At 45.5% G+C, this 21,091-nt stretch overlaps 1 protein-coding gene across 4 annotated transcripts; it reads left to right on the forward strand.

Annotated features, from left to right (window-relative positions):
- The first annotated feature begins 17 nt into the window (after window positions 1–17).
- LYAR (Ly1 antibody reactive) lies at window positions 18–20,727 on the forward strand. 4 transcript variants are annotated; one of them, XM_024993353.2, is made up of 10 exons: window positions 18–190; window positions 5,673–5,889; window positions 8,949–9,126; window positions 10,430–10,544; window positions 11,396–11,503; window positions 11,625–11,708; window positions 15,273–15,684; window positions 16,079–16,165; window positions 19,794–19,879; window positions 20,410–20,727. In XM_024993353.2, exons 3-10 carry the CDS (start codon window positions 9,005–9,007, stop codon window positions 20,542–20,544), a joined length of 1,149 nt encoding a protein of 382 aa, XP_024849121.1. In that variant the 5' UTR covers window positions 18–190; window positions 5,673–5,889; window positions 8,949–9,004; the 3' UTR covers window positions 20,545–20,727. The 4 variants fall into 4 exon arrangements, with proteins under 4 accessions (XP_024849121.1, XP_059743574.1, NP_001026939.1 ...); XM_059887591.1 differs by having other exon boundaries at window positions 5,711–5,889; NM_001031769.1 differs by lacking the exon at window positions 5,673–5,889 and having other exon boundaries at window positions 89–190; window positions 20,410–20,725.
- Window positions 20,728–21,091: the final 364 nt, after the last annotated feature.

Here is a 21,091-nt window from a genome sequence, read left to right on the forward strand (position 1 = left end):
TGGCTTCCGGTTGCGTCACTTCCGCCAGGAGGTGTGGTCGCGGCGGGCAGGCGCGCGGGGCGCCTCCGAAGCGAATTCTGCGCGCGGAAGCCCTGGAGGGAGGTGCAGGTTATAGAGCCTTGCGGGAAACCGCGATTCCACGTGCTCCTTTCTCGGCGGGTTGAAACCGTTGGCGGGCGCTGGCTGAGAGGTGAGGGGCGGTGGCCCAGAGGTCCGACCTGTGGGGCTGGAGCTCAAGCTGTGGGGCGGGGGGTGGAGCGGGGTAGGGTGGGCGTAGTGGCCGTTGCCTGCGTTTCCACCGTTAGAGAGTCTTTCCTTTGGCTTAAACTCATGGAAGAAAGAAATGCATTCAAGTTTCATTCGTGCTCTGGGGGAAATGGAAGGAGTCCTGGAGTTAGAATGACCAGTTCCTCAGGGTTTTAAAATGGAAAAGTCGTGCCGGGAACCCGTAGAGGGGGTTCCAGCCGGGATGGTTGGTTGGTTCCCCCACCGGACTGCGTTGTGCAGGCTTGCGGCATATTGGGGACGAGGCACTTGCCTTCTTTGAGTCTTGGGGAGCTCGATCCCCAAGGAGGAGGCCCTTAGGGCATGGTTGAGAGCGCGGGGCTTTAGGGCCGGGAGTAGCTGCGTTGTGAATCCAGGTTTGCCACCAACTGCACGTGTAGCTTGTTGACAGTTATTGAACCCCTTTGTGCCTGGTCTGTCAAAAGGAAATAATAATAGAACCTACCTAACTCAGAGGATTCTTGTGAGTATTACAGGAGCCAGAGCTTGGCACATAGTAGATGATCCGTCAATGTCCGGATTTTCTGCAGCCCCTGCCTTTGTGGAGAGGTTAGAGGCATGAGGTGGAGTTTGAGTGCTTGCAAGCCTACCATTCTCGCAGAGTGCCTACCTGGGATTTATTCACATAGCACCCTCAGTCCCCCCGGTGCCTAACGTAGTGCCTGACGTGTCGGCTTCCACAGGTAGTTATTACACCAGTGAACAGATGCTGTTTAAACCACTGCTGTTGATGTAGTATGTGGGGAGGGTGTGATACTGGAACTTGGGGTTTGAGAGACACCACTCAGCTTCTGTGGGCCTTGGCTCATCTGTCAAGTGGAGATGGATGTACCTTCCTTGAGAGTCTTTGCAGAGCAAGGGAGAGATCCTGCCTGACTGTATACCCTGCAGTCAGGAGCTTCTGCGTGATGGTGTACAGTGTGTGCTTGTCTGTCTTTCCTTTTCACCATGCCCCTGGTTTCTTGGAGTTTTCCTCTTAGGAGGAGCTCAGAGCTAGCCTAGTTGGCCTAATGCATTGTTTCACAGCCTGAAGAACTTAAGTCCCTAGGGGACAATGACTTGCTTCAGGTCTCAGGGCTCACTGGAGGCTGTTGACAGGTTGGCCCTTAAGGTGGGCAGTTTTGGTGGTGATGATGTCAGTGGGGTTTAGGTCTGTGTGTATATGTTTGTGAAGGAATTTTTTTTTAAGAATAGTAAGACCATTCAGGTATGACCTAAATCAAATCCCTTATGATTATACAGTGGAAGTGAGAAATAGATTTTAGGGACTAGATCTGATAGAATGCCTGATGAACTATGGACTGAGGTTCCTGACATTATACAGGAGATAGGGATCAAGAACATCTCCATGGAAAAGAAATGCAAAAAAGCAAAATGGCTGCCTGGGGAGGCCTTACAAATAGCTGTGAAAAGCAAAGGAGAAAAGGTAAGATACACGCATCTGAATGCAGAGTTCCAAAGAATAGCAAGAAGAGATAAGAAAGCCTTCCTCAGCGATCAATGCAAAGAAATAGAGGAAAATAACAGAATGGGAAAGACTAGAGATCTCTCCAAGAAAATTAGAGTTACCAAGGGAACATTTCATGCAAAGATGGGCTCGATAAAGGACAGAAATGGTATGGACCTAACAGAAGCAGAAGATATTAAGAAGAGGTGGCAAGAATACACAGAAGAATTACACGAAAAAGATCTTCATGACCCAGATAATCACGATGGTATGATCACTCACTTAGAGCCAGATATGCTGGAATGTGAAGTCAAGTGGGCCTTAGAAGGCACCACTACGAACAAAGCTAGTGGAGGTGATGGAATTCCAGTTGAGCTATTTCAAATCCTGGAAGATGATGCTGTGAAAGTGTTGCACTCAATATGGCAGCAAATTTGGAAAACTCAGCAGTGGCCACAGGACTGGAAAAGGTCAGTTTTCATTCCAATCCCAAAGAAAGGCAATGCCAAAGAATGCTCAGACTACCACACAATTGCACTCACCTCACACACTAGTAAAGTAATGCTCAAAATTCTCCAAGCCAGGCTTCAGCAATATGTGAACCGTGAACTTCCAGATGTTCAAGCTGGTTTTAGAAAAGGCAGAGGAACCAGAGACCAAATTGCCAACATCCGCTGGATCATGGAAAAAGCAAGAGAGTTCCCGAAAAACATCTATTTCTGCTTTATTGACTATGCCAAAGCCTTTGACTGTGTGGATCACAATAAACTGTCGGAAATTCTGAAAGAGATGGGACTACCAGACCACCTGACCTGCCTCTTGAGAAACCTGTATGCAGGTCAGGAAGCAACAGTTAGAACTGGACATGGAACAACAGACTTGTTCCAAATAGGAAAAGGAGTTCGTCAAGGCTGTATATTGTCACCCTGCTTATTTAACTTCTGTGCAGAGTACATCATGAGAAACGCTGGGCTGGAAGAAGCCCAAGCTGGAATCAAGGTTGCCGGGAGAAATATCAATCACCTCAGATATGCAGATGACACCACCCTTATGGCAGAAAGTGAAGAGGAACTCAAAGGCCTCTTGATGAAAGTGAAAGAGGAGAGTAAAAAAGTTGGCTTAAAGCTCAACATTCAGAAAACAAAGATCATGGCATCTGGTCCCATCACTTCATGGCAAATAGATGGGGAAACAGTGTCAGACTTTATCTTTTTGGGCTCCAAAATCACTACAGATGGTGAGTGCAGCCATGAAATTAAAAGACGCTTACTCCTGGGAAGGAAAGTTATGACCAACCTAGATAGCATATTGAAAAGCACAGACATCACTTTGCCAACAAAGGTCCGTTTAGTCAAGGCTATGGTTTTTCCAGTGGTCATGTATAGATGCGAGTGTTGGACTGTGAAGAAGGCTGAGAGCCGAAGAATTGATGCTTTTGAACTGTGGTGTTGGAGAAGACTCTTGAGAGTCCCTTGGACTACAAGGAGATCCAACCAGTCCATTCTGAAGGAGATCAGCCCTGGGATTTCTTTGGAAGGAATGATGCTAAAGCTGAAACTCCAGTACTTTGGCCACCTCATGCGAAGAGTTGACTCATTGGAAAAGACTCTGATGCTGGGAGGGATTGGGGGCAGGAGGAGAAGGGGACGACAGAGGATGAGATGGCTGGATGGCATCACCGACTCGATAGACGTGAGTTTGAGTGAACTCCGGGAGATGGTGATGGACAGGGAGGCCTGGCGTGCTGCGATTCATGGGGTTGGAAAGAGTCAGGCACGACTGAGCAATTGAACTGTACTGAAGACAATACAAAAATATGTAAAGAGGAAGGTTAAAAAATAAATAAAATCACTCCAAATACAAGCTTCCCTGGTGACTCAGATGGTAAAGAATCTGCCTGTAATGCAGAAGACCCGAGTTGGATCCCTGGGTCAGGAAGATCCCCTGGAGAAGGGAATGGCAACCCACTCCAATATTCTGGCCTGGAGAATTCCACAGGCAGAGGAGCTTGGCGTGCTACTGCCCGTGGGATCGCAGAGTCAGACACAAACGAGCGACTTACATGTTCACTTCACAATCCCAGAACCAATTTGAGTTCATGTTATCAGGGAACAGGGTGGTAGTGTAGGCACCCAGCGGATGGGGAGCCAGCAGAGACTGGGGTGAGTTTATGAAGATGGGTAGATTGAGGATCATATTTAAAGAAGCAGTGTTTGGAGGGGACTGGGAGCAATATCATTGATGTGCAAGTAAATAGACCACAAGAAATTCTACCATTGAGTAAGGATTTATCTTTCAAATCTGGTATCTTTAATTTTCCACACAATACTGTGTGGTATTAGACCCATTTTGTAGATAAACAGATTCTGAGAAGCTTAGGTATCCAGGTCATTTAGTTTTTAATTGGCGGACGCAGACTCCAGCTCAGATCTTCTGGCCCTGAGTCCAGGCCCAGGTCAACAGAAGGTGGCCACCAGCTTGATAAGAGGAGACTTAGGTGCTTGAATTGCTTCACAGGTTCCCAGCTCCTAGGCATGCTGTCTGCTACCCATCAGCTCAGCAGTGCTGTTCAATACCCATCATCCTCTGCTGTGACATGGGTGGTCTCCTTGTCCAGGGTGGCCTAGCTTAAGAATAAAAGACTTAGGGTCGTAATATTTTTAAATGAATGGTCATGAGACACGGCACTTAGACGGTATATAGGTGTCATGAAAGTCTTAATGCAACATGGTTTTAGCTTTTCCAACTTGTGAAGTCCAAATGTTACAAATTTACCAAGACATCATTTGAAAATGAGACTTTAAATTTCTTTCACATTTATTGAGTCCTGTGAAGTTTGAATGAGTTGTCTTTTGTGTGTAGGAGGTGCTTGCTGTTTTCAGTTGGAGGGGTGTCTTTTTGTAAATTCAGAAGCATGTCCACTTCTGAAATTGTCAAACCTGCTCTAGGATTTGCCACACTTGAGTCTGCTGTGCAGTTTGGATGGTTTTGATCTTGGGGTTGTTTGTAGTCCCTTCCTCCCACCACAGACACACATACCACTGTTTACCGCACAGAAGCAAGGTACTTCCCTGGAGGCCTGGGTGAAGAGGGACGGGTAAGCTCCTTACAGAGCTTATCTCCTTAGCAAGCAGGCGGCCACACTGCCCGCGGTGCAGATTAAGGGTCAGTATGCAGTTGTGGCTCTAAAACTCCAGAGGAAGGCCCTGGGAGAATGAGTTCCAGCTTACTATGCAAGCAACCCATTCTATCTTTGAAAAAACCCCAACAGATTTCTGAATGTGAACATATGCCACAAAAGACCAAATGAAAACGATTGGAGAGGTATCTTTCCGATCTACATGTGACCAAAATCTAATTCTCTCCTGAATTGATGTTTACTCTGTCTGTGTCTAATCACTAGAGAGAAGACGTGTTTTGCACAGATATGCTGAGCACCTTTTTTTGTCAGCATCACTGGCTTCATTCAGTAGAGAAATTTTGTCTCCAGCCGTCCTTCCCAGGCCTTTTAATTCCTGACCTTCCGTGGCAGGCTGCATCTCTCAGCTGTATCTCAAAGCTTGGCGAAGCCTTCCTCCCCTCCCCTCTCTGCCTCAAACAAGATACAGAATAGACCTTAAAAATGACGGTTGGAAAGCTGTAGGCCATAGCTGCAGTTTGCGGGGGTTCTTTTTTTCATGGTCGAATCTCACTGAAAGTACTTTCAACATTGTCAGCAGGTACTTGAGTTTGTTCCACCTGTGTGTAAGGTGGCAGTCCATCTCTTGGTGACTGTGGTTTACTCTCATTTTGAGACTGAGACCACAGTGCCCTTGTGTGCATGTGCGTTCAGTAGTCTGCCAACTCTTGCAACTCCATGGACTGTACCCCGACAGGCTTCTCTGTCCATAGAATTCTCCAGGTAAGAATACTGGAGTGGGTTAGCCATTTCCTTCTTCAGGGCATCTTCTTGACCCAGGGACCAAAGCTGCTTTGCAGGTAGATTCTTTACCACTGAGCCACCAGGGAAGCCTGGCTGCTTTTGTTGCCTGCCAGCAACCTGGTCGTCATCCTGCTGAGAGCAGAATGCTGGCTTCGGGGGAGTGGAGGATCACAGTCCGCGTGAGACCAGCTCCCCTGGACCTGTGGCTGTTTCATACGTCTTTGACCGTAACCAGGTGAGAAGATGCTCTTGGTTGGTGCACATCCCAGAACAGTCAGTCTTTCTTTCCTTTGGATTTGCTGCTCGGCTGTAACTGACCCCATGTAACCCTGATGGAGAGCTGAAGAAGGGGGTCTCTGGGCCAGGGGCCCACGTTTTATGAGCACATTAAGCAAACTGCAGGGCAAGAGACCTCTAAGAGAGACCAGCTGAGCCTCTGTAAACCCTGGAGTTGCAGCCAGGATGTACATTTTCATTTGAGGCTGAATGGATGGGCGTAGCCCTGCTCCTTTCTTAGGTTTGTCCTCTCTAGCGGTGACTCAGAAGGTGGGAGTACAGGAGAGATGCTGATCTCGTGCATGAGAATTTCCCATGAACCAGGAGTAGTCTCATTTGTGCCAGAGGAGTCTCAGATGAAGTCTTACCTGAAAAAACTGTATCAGTGTGCTTGACCTTACCTTCATGATGAGAAAGAACATGCTGGGTTAAACATTTGTTCTCAGTATTTTTGCTGTGAAACTTATTTATAATGTAAAATGACAATCTAGTGATTAAAAAAATCAAGATCTTAATGACCGAGATAGCCACAGTGGTGTTATTACTCACCTAGAACCAGACATCCTGGAATGTGAAGTCAAGTGGGCCTTAGGAAGCATCACTAAGAACAAAGCTAATGGAGGTGATGGAATTCCAGCTGAGCTGTTTCAAATGCTAAAAGATGATGCTGTGAAAGTGCTGCATTCAATTGCCAGCCAATTTGGAAAACGCAGCAGTGGCTACAGGACTGGAAAAAGTCAGTTTTCATTCTAATCCCAAAGAAAGGCAATGCCAAAGAATGCTAAAACTACTGCACAATTCTACTCATCTCACATGCTAGTAAAGTAATGCTCAAAATTCTCCAAACATGTCTTCAACAGTATGTGAATTGAGAACTTCCAAATGTTCCAGCTGGATTTAGAAAAGGCAGAGGAACCAGAGATCAAATTGCCCACATACTTTGGATCATTGAAAAAGCAAGAGAGTTCCAGAAAAACATCTACTTCTGCTTTATTGACTATGCCAAAGTCTTTGACTGTGTGGATCACATCAAACTGGAAAATTCTTCAAGAGATGGGAGTACCAGACCACCTTACCTGCCTCCTGAGAAATCTGTATGCAGGTCAAGAAGCAACAGTTAGAACCGGACATGGAACAATGGACTGGTTCTAAATTGGGAAGGTAGTATGTCGAGGCTATATATTGTCACTGTGCTTATTTAACTTATATGCAGAGTACATCATGCAAAATGGTGGGCTGGATGAAGCACAAGCTGGAATCAGGATTGCTGGGAGAAATATCAATAACCTCAAAAATGCAGATGACGTCACCCTTATGGCAGAAAGTGAAGAGGAACTGAAGAACCTCTTGATGAAGGTGAAAGAGGAAAGTGAAAAGGCTGGCTTAAAACTCAACATTCAAAAAACCAAGATCATGGCATTGAATCCCATCACTTCATGGCAAGTAGATGGGAAAATAGTGGAAACAGTGACAAACTTTTTTTCCTTGGCTCCAAAAATCTCTGCCGATGGTGACTGCAGCCATGAGATTAAAAGATGCTTGTTCCTTGAAAGGAAAGCTATGACCAACCTAGATAGCATATTAAAAAGCAGAGACATTACTTTGCCAACAAAGGTCCTTCTAGTCAAAGCTATGGTTTTTCCAGTCGTCATGTATGGATGTGAGAGTTGGACTATAAAGAAAGCTGAGTGCCAAAGAACTGATGCTTTTGAACTGTGGTGTTGAAGAAGACTTTTTTTTTTTTTTTTTTTTTGAAGAAGACGACTCTTGAGAGTCTCTTGGACTGCAGGGAGATCAAACCAGTCAATCCTAAAGGAAATCAGTCCTGAATATTCATTGGAAGGATTGATGCTAAAGCTCCAATATTTTGGCCACCTGATGTGAAGAAGTTACTTATAGAAAAAGACCTTGATGCTGGGAAAGATTGAAGGTGGGAGCAGAAGTGGGTGACAGAGAATGAGATGGTTGGATGGTATCACCTACTCGATGGACATGAGTTTGAGCAAGCTCCAGGAGTTGGTGATGGCAGGGAAGCCTGGTGTGCTGCAGTCCATGGGGTTGCAAAGAGTCGGACACAACTGAGCAACTGAACTGAATCTTGGAAAGTTACAGTGATTTCTAGCACACTTTTAAATGAATTTGTGTTTTGTTGAGGGCAGTAGCACCTCCATGAACTTTTTAAATGGTAGTTATGTGTAGGTATGGACCCACTGAATCACGGGGCAGCGCTCCAGACGCCTGGGTTTGGGAGCCCACTCCAGTAGTTCAGCACCCAGCATTGGGACACCTGGAAGGGTTCTGTGGTTTCTGATTGAGCCAACAGGGGACCACATCTGCTCCTGTCTGCTGAAACTGATGCGCACATCTGCATTTTTAACACCTGTGGATACACGGTTATGCCTGTATGAGTGCTGTTTGTGCTTATAGGAATGAGTTTTAGGTCTCTTCTCCACTTTGTGAACTTTCCATGATTCCCCTTTGGCTGTGTTCTTATTGTATTTGGAAACTTGGAGTACTTTTAAGTGCTCACCTAGAGGCAGTAGAGAGAAAGAGACTGCATGTGTGCACTTAAAGTTATTGGAAAAAGTAGGATATTGCACATGACATCCCCAAACTTCATCTCTAGAGCCAGCCTGCCAAGTTTAAATCCTGGTTCTGCTACTGCGTGACTTTGGACAGTTTCCTTAGTCTGAGTCCCAATACCACGAGTAAATTGTGAACGACGAGAGTCCTTCCCTCATAGGGTTGCTGTGAGGGTTAATGAAGTCCATAGACGTAAAGCTTTTAGAATAAAGCCCAGCGCATGGTGAGCACACACTCAACCAGTTTTCAGCCGTGTGAATATTGTTGAATACAGTTTTACTTAGATGATGGTAAAGGTTAATGTAGATTACGAATCAGCTTTGATTCTATTGTGTTATTTTCATGTGAAGAGTTAGCTGTCTGAGTCATATATTTGGAAAAGAAGTTTCACATTACAATGATAATTATCTTTTTTCCTTTTTAATTTTTTTTTAGGACAGGGCTTAAAACCCATCTTGGGTAAAAAAAAAAATTTAATCATTTAGCTAAAAATGGTATTTTTTACATGCAATGCATGTGGTGAATCAGTGAAGAAGGTACAAGTGGAAAAGCACGTGGCTCTTTGCCGAAACTGCGAATGTCTTTCCTGCATCGACTGTGGCAAAGACTTCTGGTAAGTCCGTATGGATCAGTACTAAATGTCCAGACCAGTTATGGGATTGTTGGTTCCACAAAGCATTTTAAAAAAAAAAGAGCAAGAGGCAAATTTGAGGAAAGAAAATTAAGGAAAAAATGTAGTGCCTGCCAGGACCATTTGCTCTTTAAAGCTGATGCAAAGAGAAGACTCAGAAAAAAAGGAAGTTGCGGGTTTGGTCATAATCTGATGAGTCCGTGGCACTTGCTGACCTGTCCTTGGCACCATTACCGGAGCCAGGGAGGTGAGCATGCAGAGCAGGGTTTCCGGGTGTGCTGTGCTGATCACAGGGAAGCGATGGATTTACAGACCCGAAAATGAAGTTATGCATTCACAGTGGAGATCCCTCGGAGAAGAGACTCGTCCTCCCCCAGAAAATCAGAGGTGACGGGGGGAGTGAAGCCCCTGGCCCCGAGTGAGGCAGGTGCTTCCAGTGAAGGGGTCTCTGGAGAGGGGAGGACTGAGGAGACGGGGCAGGGTGGGTCCTGCCCATCCAGTGTTTCTCAGGGAGGGTTGTCTGCAGTTGGCTACCCTCATTCTTGCACTGATTGCCTTCAGCTTCAGAGGGTTCAGCTTTTGGCACGTGGGCCCTACTGGCCTCTGTAGCATTTGAGAGATATTTGCAAACAGTCCCTTTTAATTTCATTCTAAAGCAGTGATTAAAAAAAAAAAAATGTTTGGAAGGTGGTAAAGTCTTTTTTCGTACCTAATCCTAGGAGGAAGGATATACAGAACAGGTGAAAATTGGGCTGTTTCTCCTTAAGGGACTTAGCCCCTGACTTCTTCCCAGTGTTTCCCTGAGGACCCTGTAGAGCTTCAAACGATCATATAAGACAGAATCGAGTGTCCTTTTTTTCCAAGACTCCCAAGATCCAGAACTTTCTCATGACCTGATAACTACCATTTTATACCACCTTTTAACTTAGTCTACAGCTGATGATTGATTGTTCGCTATATATTACCAGGAAACCCTACAGGTTTTGTAACTTAAAGCCACCCTGTTGCAGAGAATTCTTTTTTATTTATGACTATTCCCTTATGACTTAAAAAAAAATACTGTGTATCAATATGATTTTAAGACATTTGTATATAAAAATGGGTGGAAAGTTTGGTGGTGGGAGGAAGGAAATGTGATGTGACCAGGAGGTTATCAGCGTAGTAAGTGAAAGGGGTGGGGTGGCCGTGCAGAGCACAGATGGGAAGGTAAGTGTGGACTGTATGCTAGCTTTGCACAGACTCCAATTTGGGAATCATTCTAACGGTGGAACTTTCTCACTTTAAGGGGCGATGACTATAAAAACCATGTGAAATGCATAAGTGAAGATCAGAAGTATGGTGGCAAAGGGTATGAAGGTAAAACCCACAAAGGCGATGTTAAACAGCAGGCTTGGATTCAGGTAAGGTCTTCCTAATTCATCAAGCAGTTTCATCTGTCACCTGCCTTCTTGAGTAGCCTGGGAAGACAAAAATAAATGTATCCCATGCAACCAAGTACATTCACAGTGTTGTACAGCCATCACCACCATCCATCTCCAGGACTGTTTCATCTTTTGATAGAGGTTACATCTGAACCTGTAGCTCTCTTTGAATAGTATTGACATTTTAATATTGTCTTCAGTTCTTGGACATGGGATGTCTTTCTGTTTCCTTGTATCTTCTTTAATTTCTCTCAGCAGTGTTTTTTAGTTTTCAGTATATATGTATTTTACCTCGTCGGTTAGTTAAGTTTATCCCTAAGTATTTTATTCTTTTTGATAGTATTAGATAGTATTATAAGTGGAATTGTTTATTAATTTCCTCTCCAATTTGTTCTTTATTAGTGTAGAGAAATGCAGCTTGATTTTTGAGTGTTGATTTTTTTGTATCCTGCAACCGCTGAACTTAGTCCTAAAGATTCTTTCTGTGAAATCTTTTGGGTTTTTGACATGTAAGACCATGTTGTCTGGGAACAGAGATCATTTTACTTCTTTCTTTCCAGTGTGGATGCCTTTTATTTCTTGCCTTAGTCTCGGGGAGATAGTGAAGCAGAGGGAAGCCTGGCGGGCTGCGGTCCATGGGGTCACCAAAAGTCAGACATGGCTTAGCAACTGAACAGCAACAATAAATGGCTCTGGCCTTTGAGCACTCTGTTGAATCTGTAAACATAGACATTAACCCAGAATCTGGACTTGAGGTGTGAACTCAGCAGTTTGACTTTCATGAAACTCATCTGTCGATTGTTTATTGCTTTTATCTTCCTTTTCTGTAGAAAATTCATGAATTAATAAAAAGACCCAATGTCAGCCCCAAAGTGAGGGAACTATTAGAGCAAATTAGTGGTTTTGACAACGTTCCCAGGAAAAGGGCAAAATTTCAGGTATGTGTTTGACTGGACTTCCCTGATGGAGGGGATATGGGCACCTCAGTGACAGCTTATGTGTCCCTCTCCGCATATGGGATAAGTGGGTTTTTTTCTTTTTTCTTTTTCACCCATACAGAATTGGATGAAGAACAGTTTAAAAGTTCATAATGAATCTATCCTGGAGCAGGTGTGGAATATCTTTTCCGAAGCTTCCAGCAGTGTAAGTCCAATCTCACTCTAGACTTGCAGTGTGGCAAAAGTGGTTAGTAAAAATGAAACGGGAATGTCTTATCTTTGGAGGTCAAGACAGCCTTCTTTTTCAGAGAGCCTCTTTGTGCCTTCATTAATGGGAAGGAATACACTGAGTGCATTGCAGAGAAGATTTCCTTATTGTGCAGAGAAAGATATTTAATCCCGATCTTTGATAACAGTTCCAGCTGACTAGACTTGATCGGCTTAGACATCAAGTAGTGGGATGATTGGAAAAGAACAGGGGCTTTGGGTTTCTGACAAACCCGATTTGAATCCCTACTTTGCTATTTGCCAGGCGTTTGCTCTTGGGCATTTTATTTAACCTCTCTGAGCCTTCGTTTCCTTGTCTTAAATAGAGGTGGGTCGTTAGACTAAGTAGGGGCTTCCCAGATGGCTCAGTGGAAAGAATCTGCCTGCGGTACGGGAGACCTGGGTTGGATCCCTGGGTCGGGACGATCCCCTGGAGGAGGGTATGGCAATCCACTCCAGTATCCTTGCCTGGGAAATCCCGTGGACAGAGGAGCCTGGTGGGCTACACAGTCCATGGGGTTGCAAAAGAGTTGGACGTGACTTAGCAACTAAGCGACAACACAAAAGACTCAGTACTTACTGTGCCCAATACGAGTCAGGCCCTGAACAAAAAACAGAAAAACATCTCAGGTGGGTGATCGTGGCAGGAAGGAAAAATAAACAGGGTGAGAACAAGAGAGGGTGACCAGGTATTCTGGTAGGTGTGGGGTGAGGGATTGTGTCCTAGTATTAAAGCAGATGAGGGAGTACAAGCCTCCCAGCTCGTGCCCAGCAGGGCGTGGGCGCTCGGTAGGTGCTGGTCTCCTTCCTTCCAGTGGCCAGAGGGATTGCTTGGAACACATCAGTAGACCACCTTCCGAGAAGATGCTTTGATTCGAGAGGCCCCAGATGTGGAATACACCTGCAGAAAGTTGTGGTGTGACGTCTTGTAGGCATGTCCTTGCTTCCGTTGTTCAACATTTTTTCTCATTAACTCACTTGCACTTTGCCCCTACTTGGAGCTTATATCCCATCTGAAGACATCATTAGTGTTTCAAAACAACAGTGGGGTCCAACTGGGCTTCTATTCTCCTCACAGTTGTCAGCTGTTGATGTGCTTTATGCAGAGAGAATAGTTGTGACCACAAATTGGGATAAAAAATGAAACTTTCTCTTGGCAGTGCATCTAGCATTTGTCTCTAAACACACGAATGGGCCCTTGAAACCTTGTAACCAATCATTCAATTGGCACTTATGTGGCACCTATTTTTTTAAAGGTTATTTCCATTATTTGGGGCTTCCCTTGTGGCTCAGCTGGTAAAGAATCCGCCTGCAATGCGGGAGACCTGGCTTCGATTCCTGGGTTGGGAAGATCCCCTGGAGAAGGGAAAGGCTACCCACTCCAGTATTCTGGCCTGGAGAATTCCACGGACTGTATAGTCCATGGGGTTGCAAAGGGTTGGACGTGACTGAGTGACTTTCACTTTCACTTCCATTATTTTAGCTAACAGTCATAAAAGTCTGTGGTTATTTAGCTTAACTCCAGAGTTCAAAAAATAGAGTTTTCCAATTTCATTTTTGAAGCTGTGAATATATAAGAATTAAATAAGATAACCAGTAAGCAGCTCGTGGTAAACTCTGAGCTCTGTAAAATGCAGCTTGTCATTGCTTTTGGGCAGTGAATGTCCCAGCATGTCCTGGAGTTGGAGGTGGAGATGGTGCCAAGGCCCTGGGGGTGCTGGGCTGGAGGCTTTGTATCCTTCTCAGGTGAAACACTCACTGCCCCAGTGCACAGCGGCACCTGGTAACTGTGGACCCAGCCATCCTTGGACCTGGGTCCCTCCCTCCAGAGCTGCATTCTGGCAGGAGAGACCGACAGCTGCTCTAAGAGCTGATGCTGTGATGTCAGGTGGTGACACAGGCCAGGAAGAAATGGGAGGCAGAGGACAGGGCAGAGAGTGAAGGAGGGGAGAGTCTCGCTGTCAGGACAGAGGCAGTGAAATCGTGTCTAAGGAGACCACGTTGGAGGAGAGTCTGGAACGAAGTAGGAAGCTGGTGGGATGTGAGTTTGTTCACTCATTGATTGAGTGGCTGCTGGGTGGGTGAGTGTGTGTCTCCCTCCCTCCTTCCTTCCCTCCCTCCTGTCTCCCCTCTCTCCCAGAAGCTGGAGTGCAGGGGGCGGACTTGGTTAGGAAGTGGAGGCAGGGCAGCAGCTGGAGACTGGGCTGAAGGGGTCAGGCCTGGGGCTGCGGTGCTCTGACCCTGGTGGGTTGCTGCTCACAACACACTGTACCATAGGACGGAACTTGTAGGACAGGGCGAGGTGTCCTGGTCCCCCTTCCTCTTGAGTCCTTTCTGAGCTCATCGCCTGCCTCCCCGGCATGTGCCTGGATGATTTGATCTCTGAATTCTTACTGAAAAAACTCCAGTTGTTTAGTCTCAATACCCAAATACTACTCTTTGAGCCTATGACTGGGTCTCACGGGCCACGTGACCTCAGCAGAGTGCTTGTACAGGAGTGAAAGCCAGTCCTCCTCCATTTGGTCCCCTCGTGACCTCGCCTCTGAAAGGAGGAGGACTGCCACCTGGCCAGTTACTTAACAGAGATGGAGCTTGACCGTGAGTCCCGGGGTTTGCAGGACCCCTGCAGCGGCCCCAGCCCTGCAGATGCATCAGGGCTTGTGGAGCAGTTCAGTGAATTGCTCCACGTCCTCTCTTAGGAAGGGGCAGGCGTGGAAGCCGTAGCATATTTATAGTCAGAGTGCAGCAGGCAGTGGGGCTGGCTGTGCTGAAGTCACTCGGTTTGAGTCAGGTGGGGCAGTAAATAGGAAGTTTGTCTTATTCCAGCGCGTATTTCCATGGTTCCTTACTTACCATTCTTGACATTCCGCCCAGGTGTCCCTCCCTGACATTCCTCTCAGGGTAGCCATCCATCTGAACAGTGATGGTGATAAGGGCACCTCTGTCTAGTACTCAGGAGTTTATAAAACTCTTCCTGTACATCCAGCTGCTTTCTCAAGCTTAGCTTTTCTCATTTTATTTGTACATAAACTGTGTTAGGTAGGTGTCACTACCTTTTTGTTTATAGATGAGGAAATAGGTTTGAAGCAGATAAATAACTTGCTCTGAGTCACCTGGCTAGTGAACAGAGCTGGAACTTGAACCCAGGCCTGCAGATGCATAAATCTGGTGGTTTCTGCCACACCTACATGCCTGTCTTCTACGTAACAGGCGGCTAGTGAGCCAGAATTAAAGGTCTGACTTTTCCGTGACATAGAGATCCTTCATTTTTCTAGTGGAATGAAAATATCTGTTAAAGGCAGAGAGGAATGTGGGCTGGGGGTAGTTTTATTCATTTTGTGTATTAACTGCTACATGTGAGCAATGGGGCGGGGGTGAGGGTCGCAGTTATAAAATGGTAAGTAATAACAGTTTCCTTAGAGGAATTTATTCAGTAGATACACACAATGATATGTGTCTGGAATGAGTATTTATGTGTGTCTTGGTTTTGCTTAATAATAAGGAACCTGTTGGTAAGGGGCCAGATCAGCAGCCGCCAGAGCCAGTGACCAAGCCGTGTGCAGAGAACAATGCCGACGTCCCGTCCTCCAAAGCAAACAGCAGCACCGAAGAGCCAGCAGAGGCCAAGAAGAATAAGAGAGAAAGGAAGGCAGAACGGCAGAAGAATACGAAAAAAGAAAAGAAAGAACTAAGACTAGAAAACCACCAGGAGGACGCAAAGAGTCAGAAGCCTAAAAAGCGCAAAGCAGCACAGGAGGCCGAGCAGGAGGCAGCCGACGGCTCCTCAGGGACGAAGAGCCAGAGGAAGAAGAGCAAGGCCGAGCGTGCCCAGGATGGGGCGGTGGATGGAGGCGCCAAGGTGGGGGAGCAGGCAGACGCCGGTCCAGGGAAAAGAAAGCGCAAGCACTCAGAAGGTTTGTGGCTCACTTACGCTCCAAGGGTTTGTTAGGTTTGTGGCTCACTTACGCTCCAAGGGTTTGTTAAAGAATGTTTGAGCTGTGAGTTGGGGATGGATAAAAATATGTCAGACCTTACTGTTTGAAACCACTCGCGGCAAAGAGCATAAGGTTTGGGAGCAGGCCAACCTGGGCTTAGTCCGGGGCAGGCGACACCACCTCTCGACTGCCCATTTTGTCATCTGCCTTGGAGGAGAAACCCCACGCCTCGGGACTGGGGTGCCTGGGGGCATGAGCAAGGTGATGGGTTTTTTTTTTTAGGGGCTTGGCCCTGTAGGCCTCTCATTAAACAGTAGGTGCTGTTATAAATGTGAAATCTGTTTTTTTTTTTTTAATCTTCCTAATGACTTAGTTGAAGCAAATTCTAAGAAGAAAAAGATTAAGCCCCCAGAAAATTCTGAGGATGGAGAACCGGAAAACCATGAGGCTCCTGCAAAAGGTACGGCTACTGTGCTTTGCAGCTCTGCCCTCTCTAGGTTGAGGGAGAAGGGGAAGGGTTGGGCCCGTCAGGTGGGTCATGCCCTCTGGATGTACAGGAAAGAGTCTGGAGCAAAACCCATACTCCAAGGTGTGACTTCAGAGTAATAGTGAGTACTCTGTCAGTCAGTCTCACAAGGGTCTCTCCAGCTGTAAGGATAGAATGTAGAGCCGTCTGGATTGGAGACATGTATGGTCTTTGGAGCTTAAAGTAAGCCCCTTCTTGTTCCTAACTCTTATCACTCCCATAGATGTACCCTGAAGTCCAAGGTACAGGAACAGGCTTGACTGTTTCTCCTCCTGTCTCTGGGTCTGTCCCTGGTATCCCCTTGCTTGGAGCCCAACAGCCACCATCTCTTTCAGCCAGAATGTGTACTTGTCAGACTCCAAAGTGAAAGTGTAAGTCACTCAGTCTTGTCCGACTCTTTAAGACCCTATGGACTATACAGTCCATGGAATTCTCCAGGCCAGAATACTGGAGTGGGTAGCCTTTCCCTTCTCCAGGGGATCTTCCCAACCCAGGGATCGAACATTGCAGGTGAATTCTTTATCAGCTGAGCCACAAGTGAAACCCAAGAATACTGGAGTGGGTAGCCTTTCCCTTCTCTGGGGGATCTTACTCAGGGATCGAACCCAGGTCTCCCACATCGCAGGCAGATTCTTTACCAGCTGAGCCACCTGGGAAGTCCAGGGCTCCTGTTAAATGCTGTCTTCTCCACAGAGCTGTTCCTACTGGTCAGACCGGGAACACTCCCCCAGGCCTGCCACTAAGAACAGGCCCAAGGGCCCAAATGGGATTTGAGGCTTTATTCACGGAAGTTCAGTAACTGCCCAAGTGTAGTTAGATTTCTTAGCTTATAACTTTGTATATGTGAAGTTTTTTTTTTTTTAACTTAAAATTTTTAGGTCTGAGATAATTGTAGATTCACGTGCATTTTTAAGAAATAATTAGACTTCAGGGATCCTTCTGTGGCCTTACCCAGTTTCCTCTGCGGCTGAGACCTCCCACAACCGTAGGACAAAACTTCCCTGGGTGCTGACCCTAAACAGTCAAGAGACAAACATTAGACAAACATTCCTGTCCCCGAAGGGAATGCTCCCACTGCCCTCTTATAGCCACGCCCACCCTCCTCTCGCCCCATCCCCCCTCTGCCCCAGAGGTCAGCCTATCCCTTACTTCCATGTAGCTCTCCGTTTTCCTCTCCATTTCGGAATTGTGTCATTTCAGAATGTGACATAAATGGCATCATTTACTGTGTAATGGGCTTCCCTGATAGCTCTGTTGGTAAAGAATCCGCCTGCAATGCATAAGACCTGGGTTGGGAAGATCCCCTGGAGAAGGGAAAGGCTACCCACTCCAGTATTCTGGCCTGGAGAATTCCATGGACAGTATAGTCCATCAGGTTGCAAAGAGTCGGCCACAACTGAGCGACTTTCACTTCACACTGTGTAACCTTTTGAGATTGGCCCTTTTCACTCAGCCTTATTCTAGGGAGATTCATCCAGGTGGCTGCACATCTCAGTAGTCCATTCCTCTGCACTGTGAGCAGTGGTCTGTGGTGTGAGTGTCCCACGGCTTGGTTATCCATTCATCTGTTGACGGACATCTGGGTTATTTCCGGTTCGTGGTCCTGATGAATAAAGTGGCTGTAAGCCCTCACGTAGAGGTTTTCCTGTGTCCTGTTTTCTGGAAGAAGTGTTCAGGAGGTGCAGTGGCTGTGTGGGACGTTACTTGCATGTTTAGTTTTTTAAGAAACAGCCAGGTTTTTCAAGAGTAGCTGTACCATGTTGTATCCCCACCAGCAGTGTGTGAGAGATCCAGTCTCGCTACACCCTGGTCAGCATTTGGTGGCGGTACTGCATTTGTAGAGCAAGTTTTTGGTCTTGATGAAGCCTCGTTTGTCAGTTTTTCCTTTAAGAGATGATACTTCTGAAGTCATCTGAGAACTCTTTGCCAGCCTTAAATCCATGGAGGGTTTTTTTTTTTTTTTTTCTGTTTCTTTCTTAAAGGTCTTATAGTTGCATATTTTACACTCAAGTCCATGATGCATTTTGAATTAATTTTTATGAGATATGAAACTTGGTTGAAGGTTTATTTCTTTGCTCATCAATGTCTAGTGGGTCCACACCATTTAAAAAGGCTGTCTTTTCTCAGTGAAGTGCCTTTCTCCAGCATCGGTGTGGGTCTGTTCTGGGTTCTCTCTCGTTGGTGTGTGTCCGTCCATCCACCACACACTCTTGACTCGAGTAGGTATATCCAAAGTCTTGAAAAGGGGTAGGCTTATTCTCACTTTATTCTGTTGCAAAATTAGAAGATTTATAATAATCTTGCCTATATCTATAAAAAGTCTTGCTGTGATGATAGAGGAATTGGATCAGTTTGGGGAGAATCAATCACTTTATTTACTGTGTTGTCTTCCAAGCCATGAACATGGCATGTCTGTTGATTTAAATCTTTGATTTCTTTCATTTCATCAGAATTATGTACCTTCTGCATACTCGTCTTCATCTTCCCAGAAGTAAAGGTTCCCTAGATGAGTCCTAGCCTGCTGTCAATCTTTGCTTTGTTTACTGTGTTTACACAGCCCCTTGATCTTAGCTATGACCAGTGCATTTTCTTGGCAAAACTCTATTAGCCTTTGCCCTGCTTCATTCCATATTCCAAGGCCAAATTTGCCTGTTACTCCAGGTGTTTCTTGACTTCCTACTTTTGCATTCCAGTCCCCTATAATGAAAAGGACATCTTTTTTGGGTGTTAGTTCTAAAAGGTCTTGTAGGTCTTCATAGAACCTTTCAACTTCAGCTTCTTCAGCGTTACTGGTTGGGGCATAGACTTGGATTACTGTGATATTGAATGGTTTGCCTTGGAAACGAACAGAGATCATTCTGTTGTTTTTGAGATTGCATCCAAGTACTGCATTTCGAACTCTTTTGTTTGGCCACCTCATGCGAAGAGTTGACTCATTGGAAAAGACTCTGATGCTGGGAGGGATTGGGGGCAGGAGGAGAAGGGGATGACAGAGGATGAGATGGCTGGATGGCATCACTGACTCGATGGACGTGAGTCTGAGTGAACTCCGGGAGTTGGTGATAGACAGGGAGGCCTGGCGTGCTGTGATTCATGGGGTCGCAAAGAGTCGGACACGACTGAGTGACTGAATTGAACCGACTGAACTGATCTTAGCAGATCCTTAGTAAATCTTGAGTTCATTAGAAATAACTCATGTCTTTCTACAGGAATTTGTAGGATGGTGGTACTTAACGATACTTAGTTTTTCTGCTCATTTTGAGAATGAGTATTATAGACGAGAGTCAGTGCCTCTCGGCCACTGTGATTAGACAGGTCAGGTGCCTGCTACGCAGAACTGTGGCATCCTGTTCATTCTGGTCTTGTTCATATCCTGCGTAGCAAATAGGTGGTGGAGAAATGAGGCTTCATCAAGACCAAAAACTTGCTCTACAAACGTCGTACCACTACCAAATGTTGACTGGGGTGTAGGGAGACTGGATCTCTCACACACAGCTGTTTCTTAACCCTTTTTGTAGTACCACAAAACACAGTATTTTACATATTATTTTCTACATTGTAGGTAAATTCAACTGGAAGGGAACTATTAAAGCAGTTCTGAAACAGGCCCCAGACAATGAAATAACAATCAAGAAGCTAAGGAAAAAGGTATGAAGGGTGCGAATCAGGTATATAATGCTGGGGAGAATCAGTTCTTTATTTTAAAACGTATAATTCTGTTCTGTTTTTCTACATCTGAAACACTGTAAACTTGAGTGTATATATACACACGCTGTAAACATAGGTGTGTGTATGTCTCAGTGACATTCCAGCTTCTCCTTTTTAGCCGTTCAGGGTGCGGATGGGGATGGCGTCACCCCCCCCCACCCACACCTCCTCAGCCAGAGCAGCGTCGGTGTTAAATCTGAAAATTACTGCTCTAGATGTGTTACTGTCTTTCAATTATTCCAGAACAGTGTTTTTTTCCCTCTTTGTAATTTTTTTTTGCTGGTGTCTGACACAGGCGGCCACGTGTCACACGTGTGCAGCTGTGTGAATTGCCACAAGCAGGACACCCCCATGTAACCAGCACCTGGGTTCTTTGATTTGTCACTGTCCGCTGTGTTGGGGGCCAGAGAACCAACACTCCTAAATTTTCAGGACTAATACCTATTTGACCACTGTCTTTCTTTGTGAAGGTTTTAGCTCAGTATTATGCAGTGACAAATGAACATCACAAATCTGAAGAGGAACTCCTGGTCATCTTCAACAAGAAAATCAGCAAGAACCCCACCCTGAAGTTGTTAAAGGACAAGGTCAAGCTTGTAAAATGAACATCTTTATATTTAATAATTGAGTCCATTCTGTTGACCTCTTTCCTTTCATAGTTGTTTGTAAAACATGTAACAAATTGTAACAACTCGAATTTTGCTTTCCAAGGCCGTATTTTTAAGTTAAGAAAAAAGTATATTTTTGGTAGAACTTCTATGAGAAAATAAAATATATTCTTATCCCAAGTTCTAATTCTGTAGCAGTGAAAATTATTTTACTTAAAATATTCTTGTATGGGAAATAGTACCAACTGTGACAATTCAAAAAGTAACTTGATCAGACTAGAAAGCGTTTGTTTTTATCACATCATTTTCTAAACATTTAGAGGGTTTACGGGCATTAATTTTTGGTGTGGTTTAAATGTATGTTTAAAGTTGTGGTGTTTCACCCAGGAGCGGTCGAAACAGTTGTTTATGTGTAGTAACCCTTGCCCAGCCAGTTCTGCTCTTCAGTCAGGGTTTCTATGTAAGTCTGACCCATCCACTCTGACCCAGTTCATCTTCAGCCAAAGACAGATTGATCGGTGACTGGATTTGGGGGTGTGTGGCC

This window comes from Bos taurus, chromosome 6 (genome assembly GCF_002263795.3).
Source record: "Bos taurus isolate L1 Dominette 01449 registration number 42190680 breed Hereford chromosome 6, ARS-UCD2.0, whole genome shotgun sequence".
In the NCBI taxonomy this organism is placed as follows: domain Eukaryota; kingdom Metazoa; phylum Chordata; class Mammalia; order Artiodactyla; family Bovidae; genus Bos; species Bos taurus.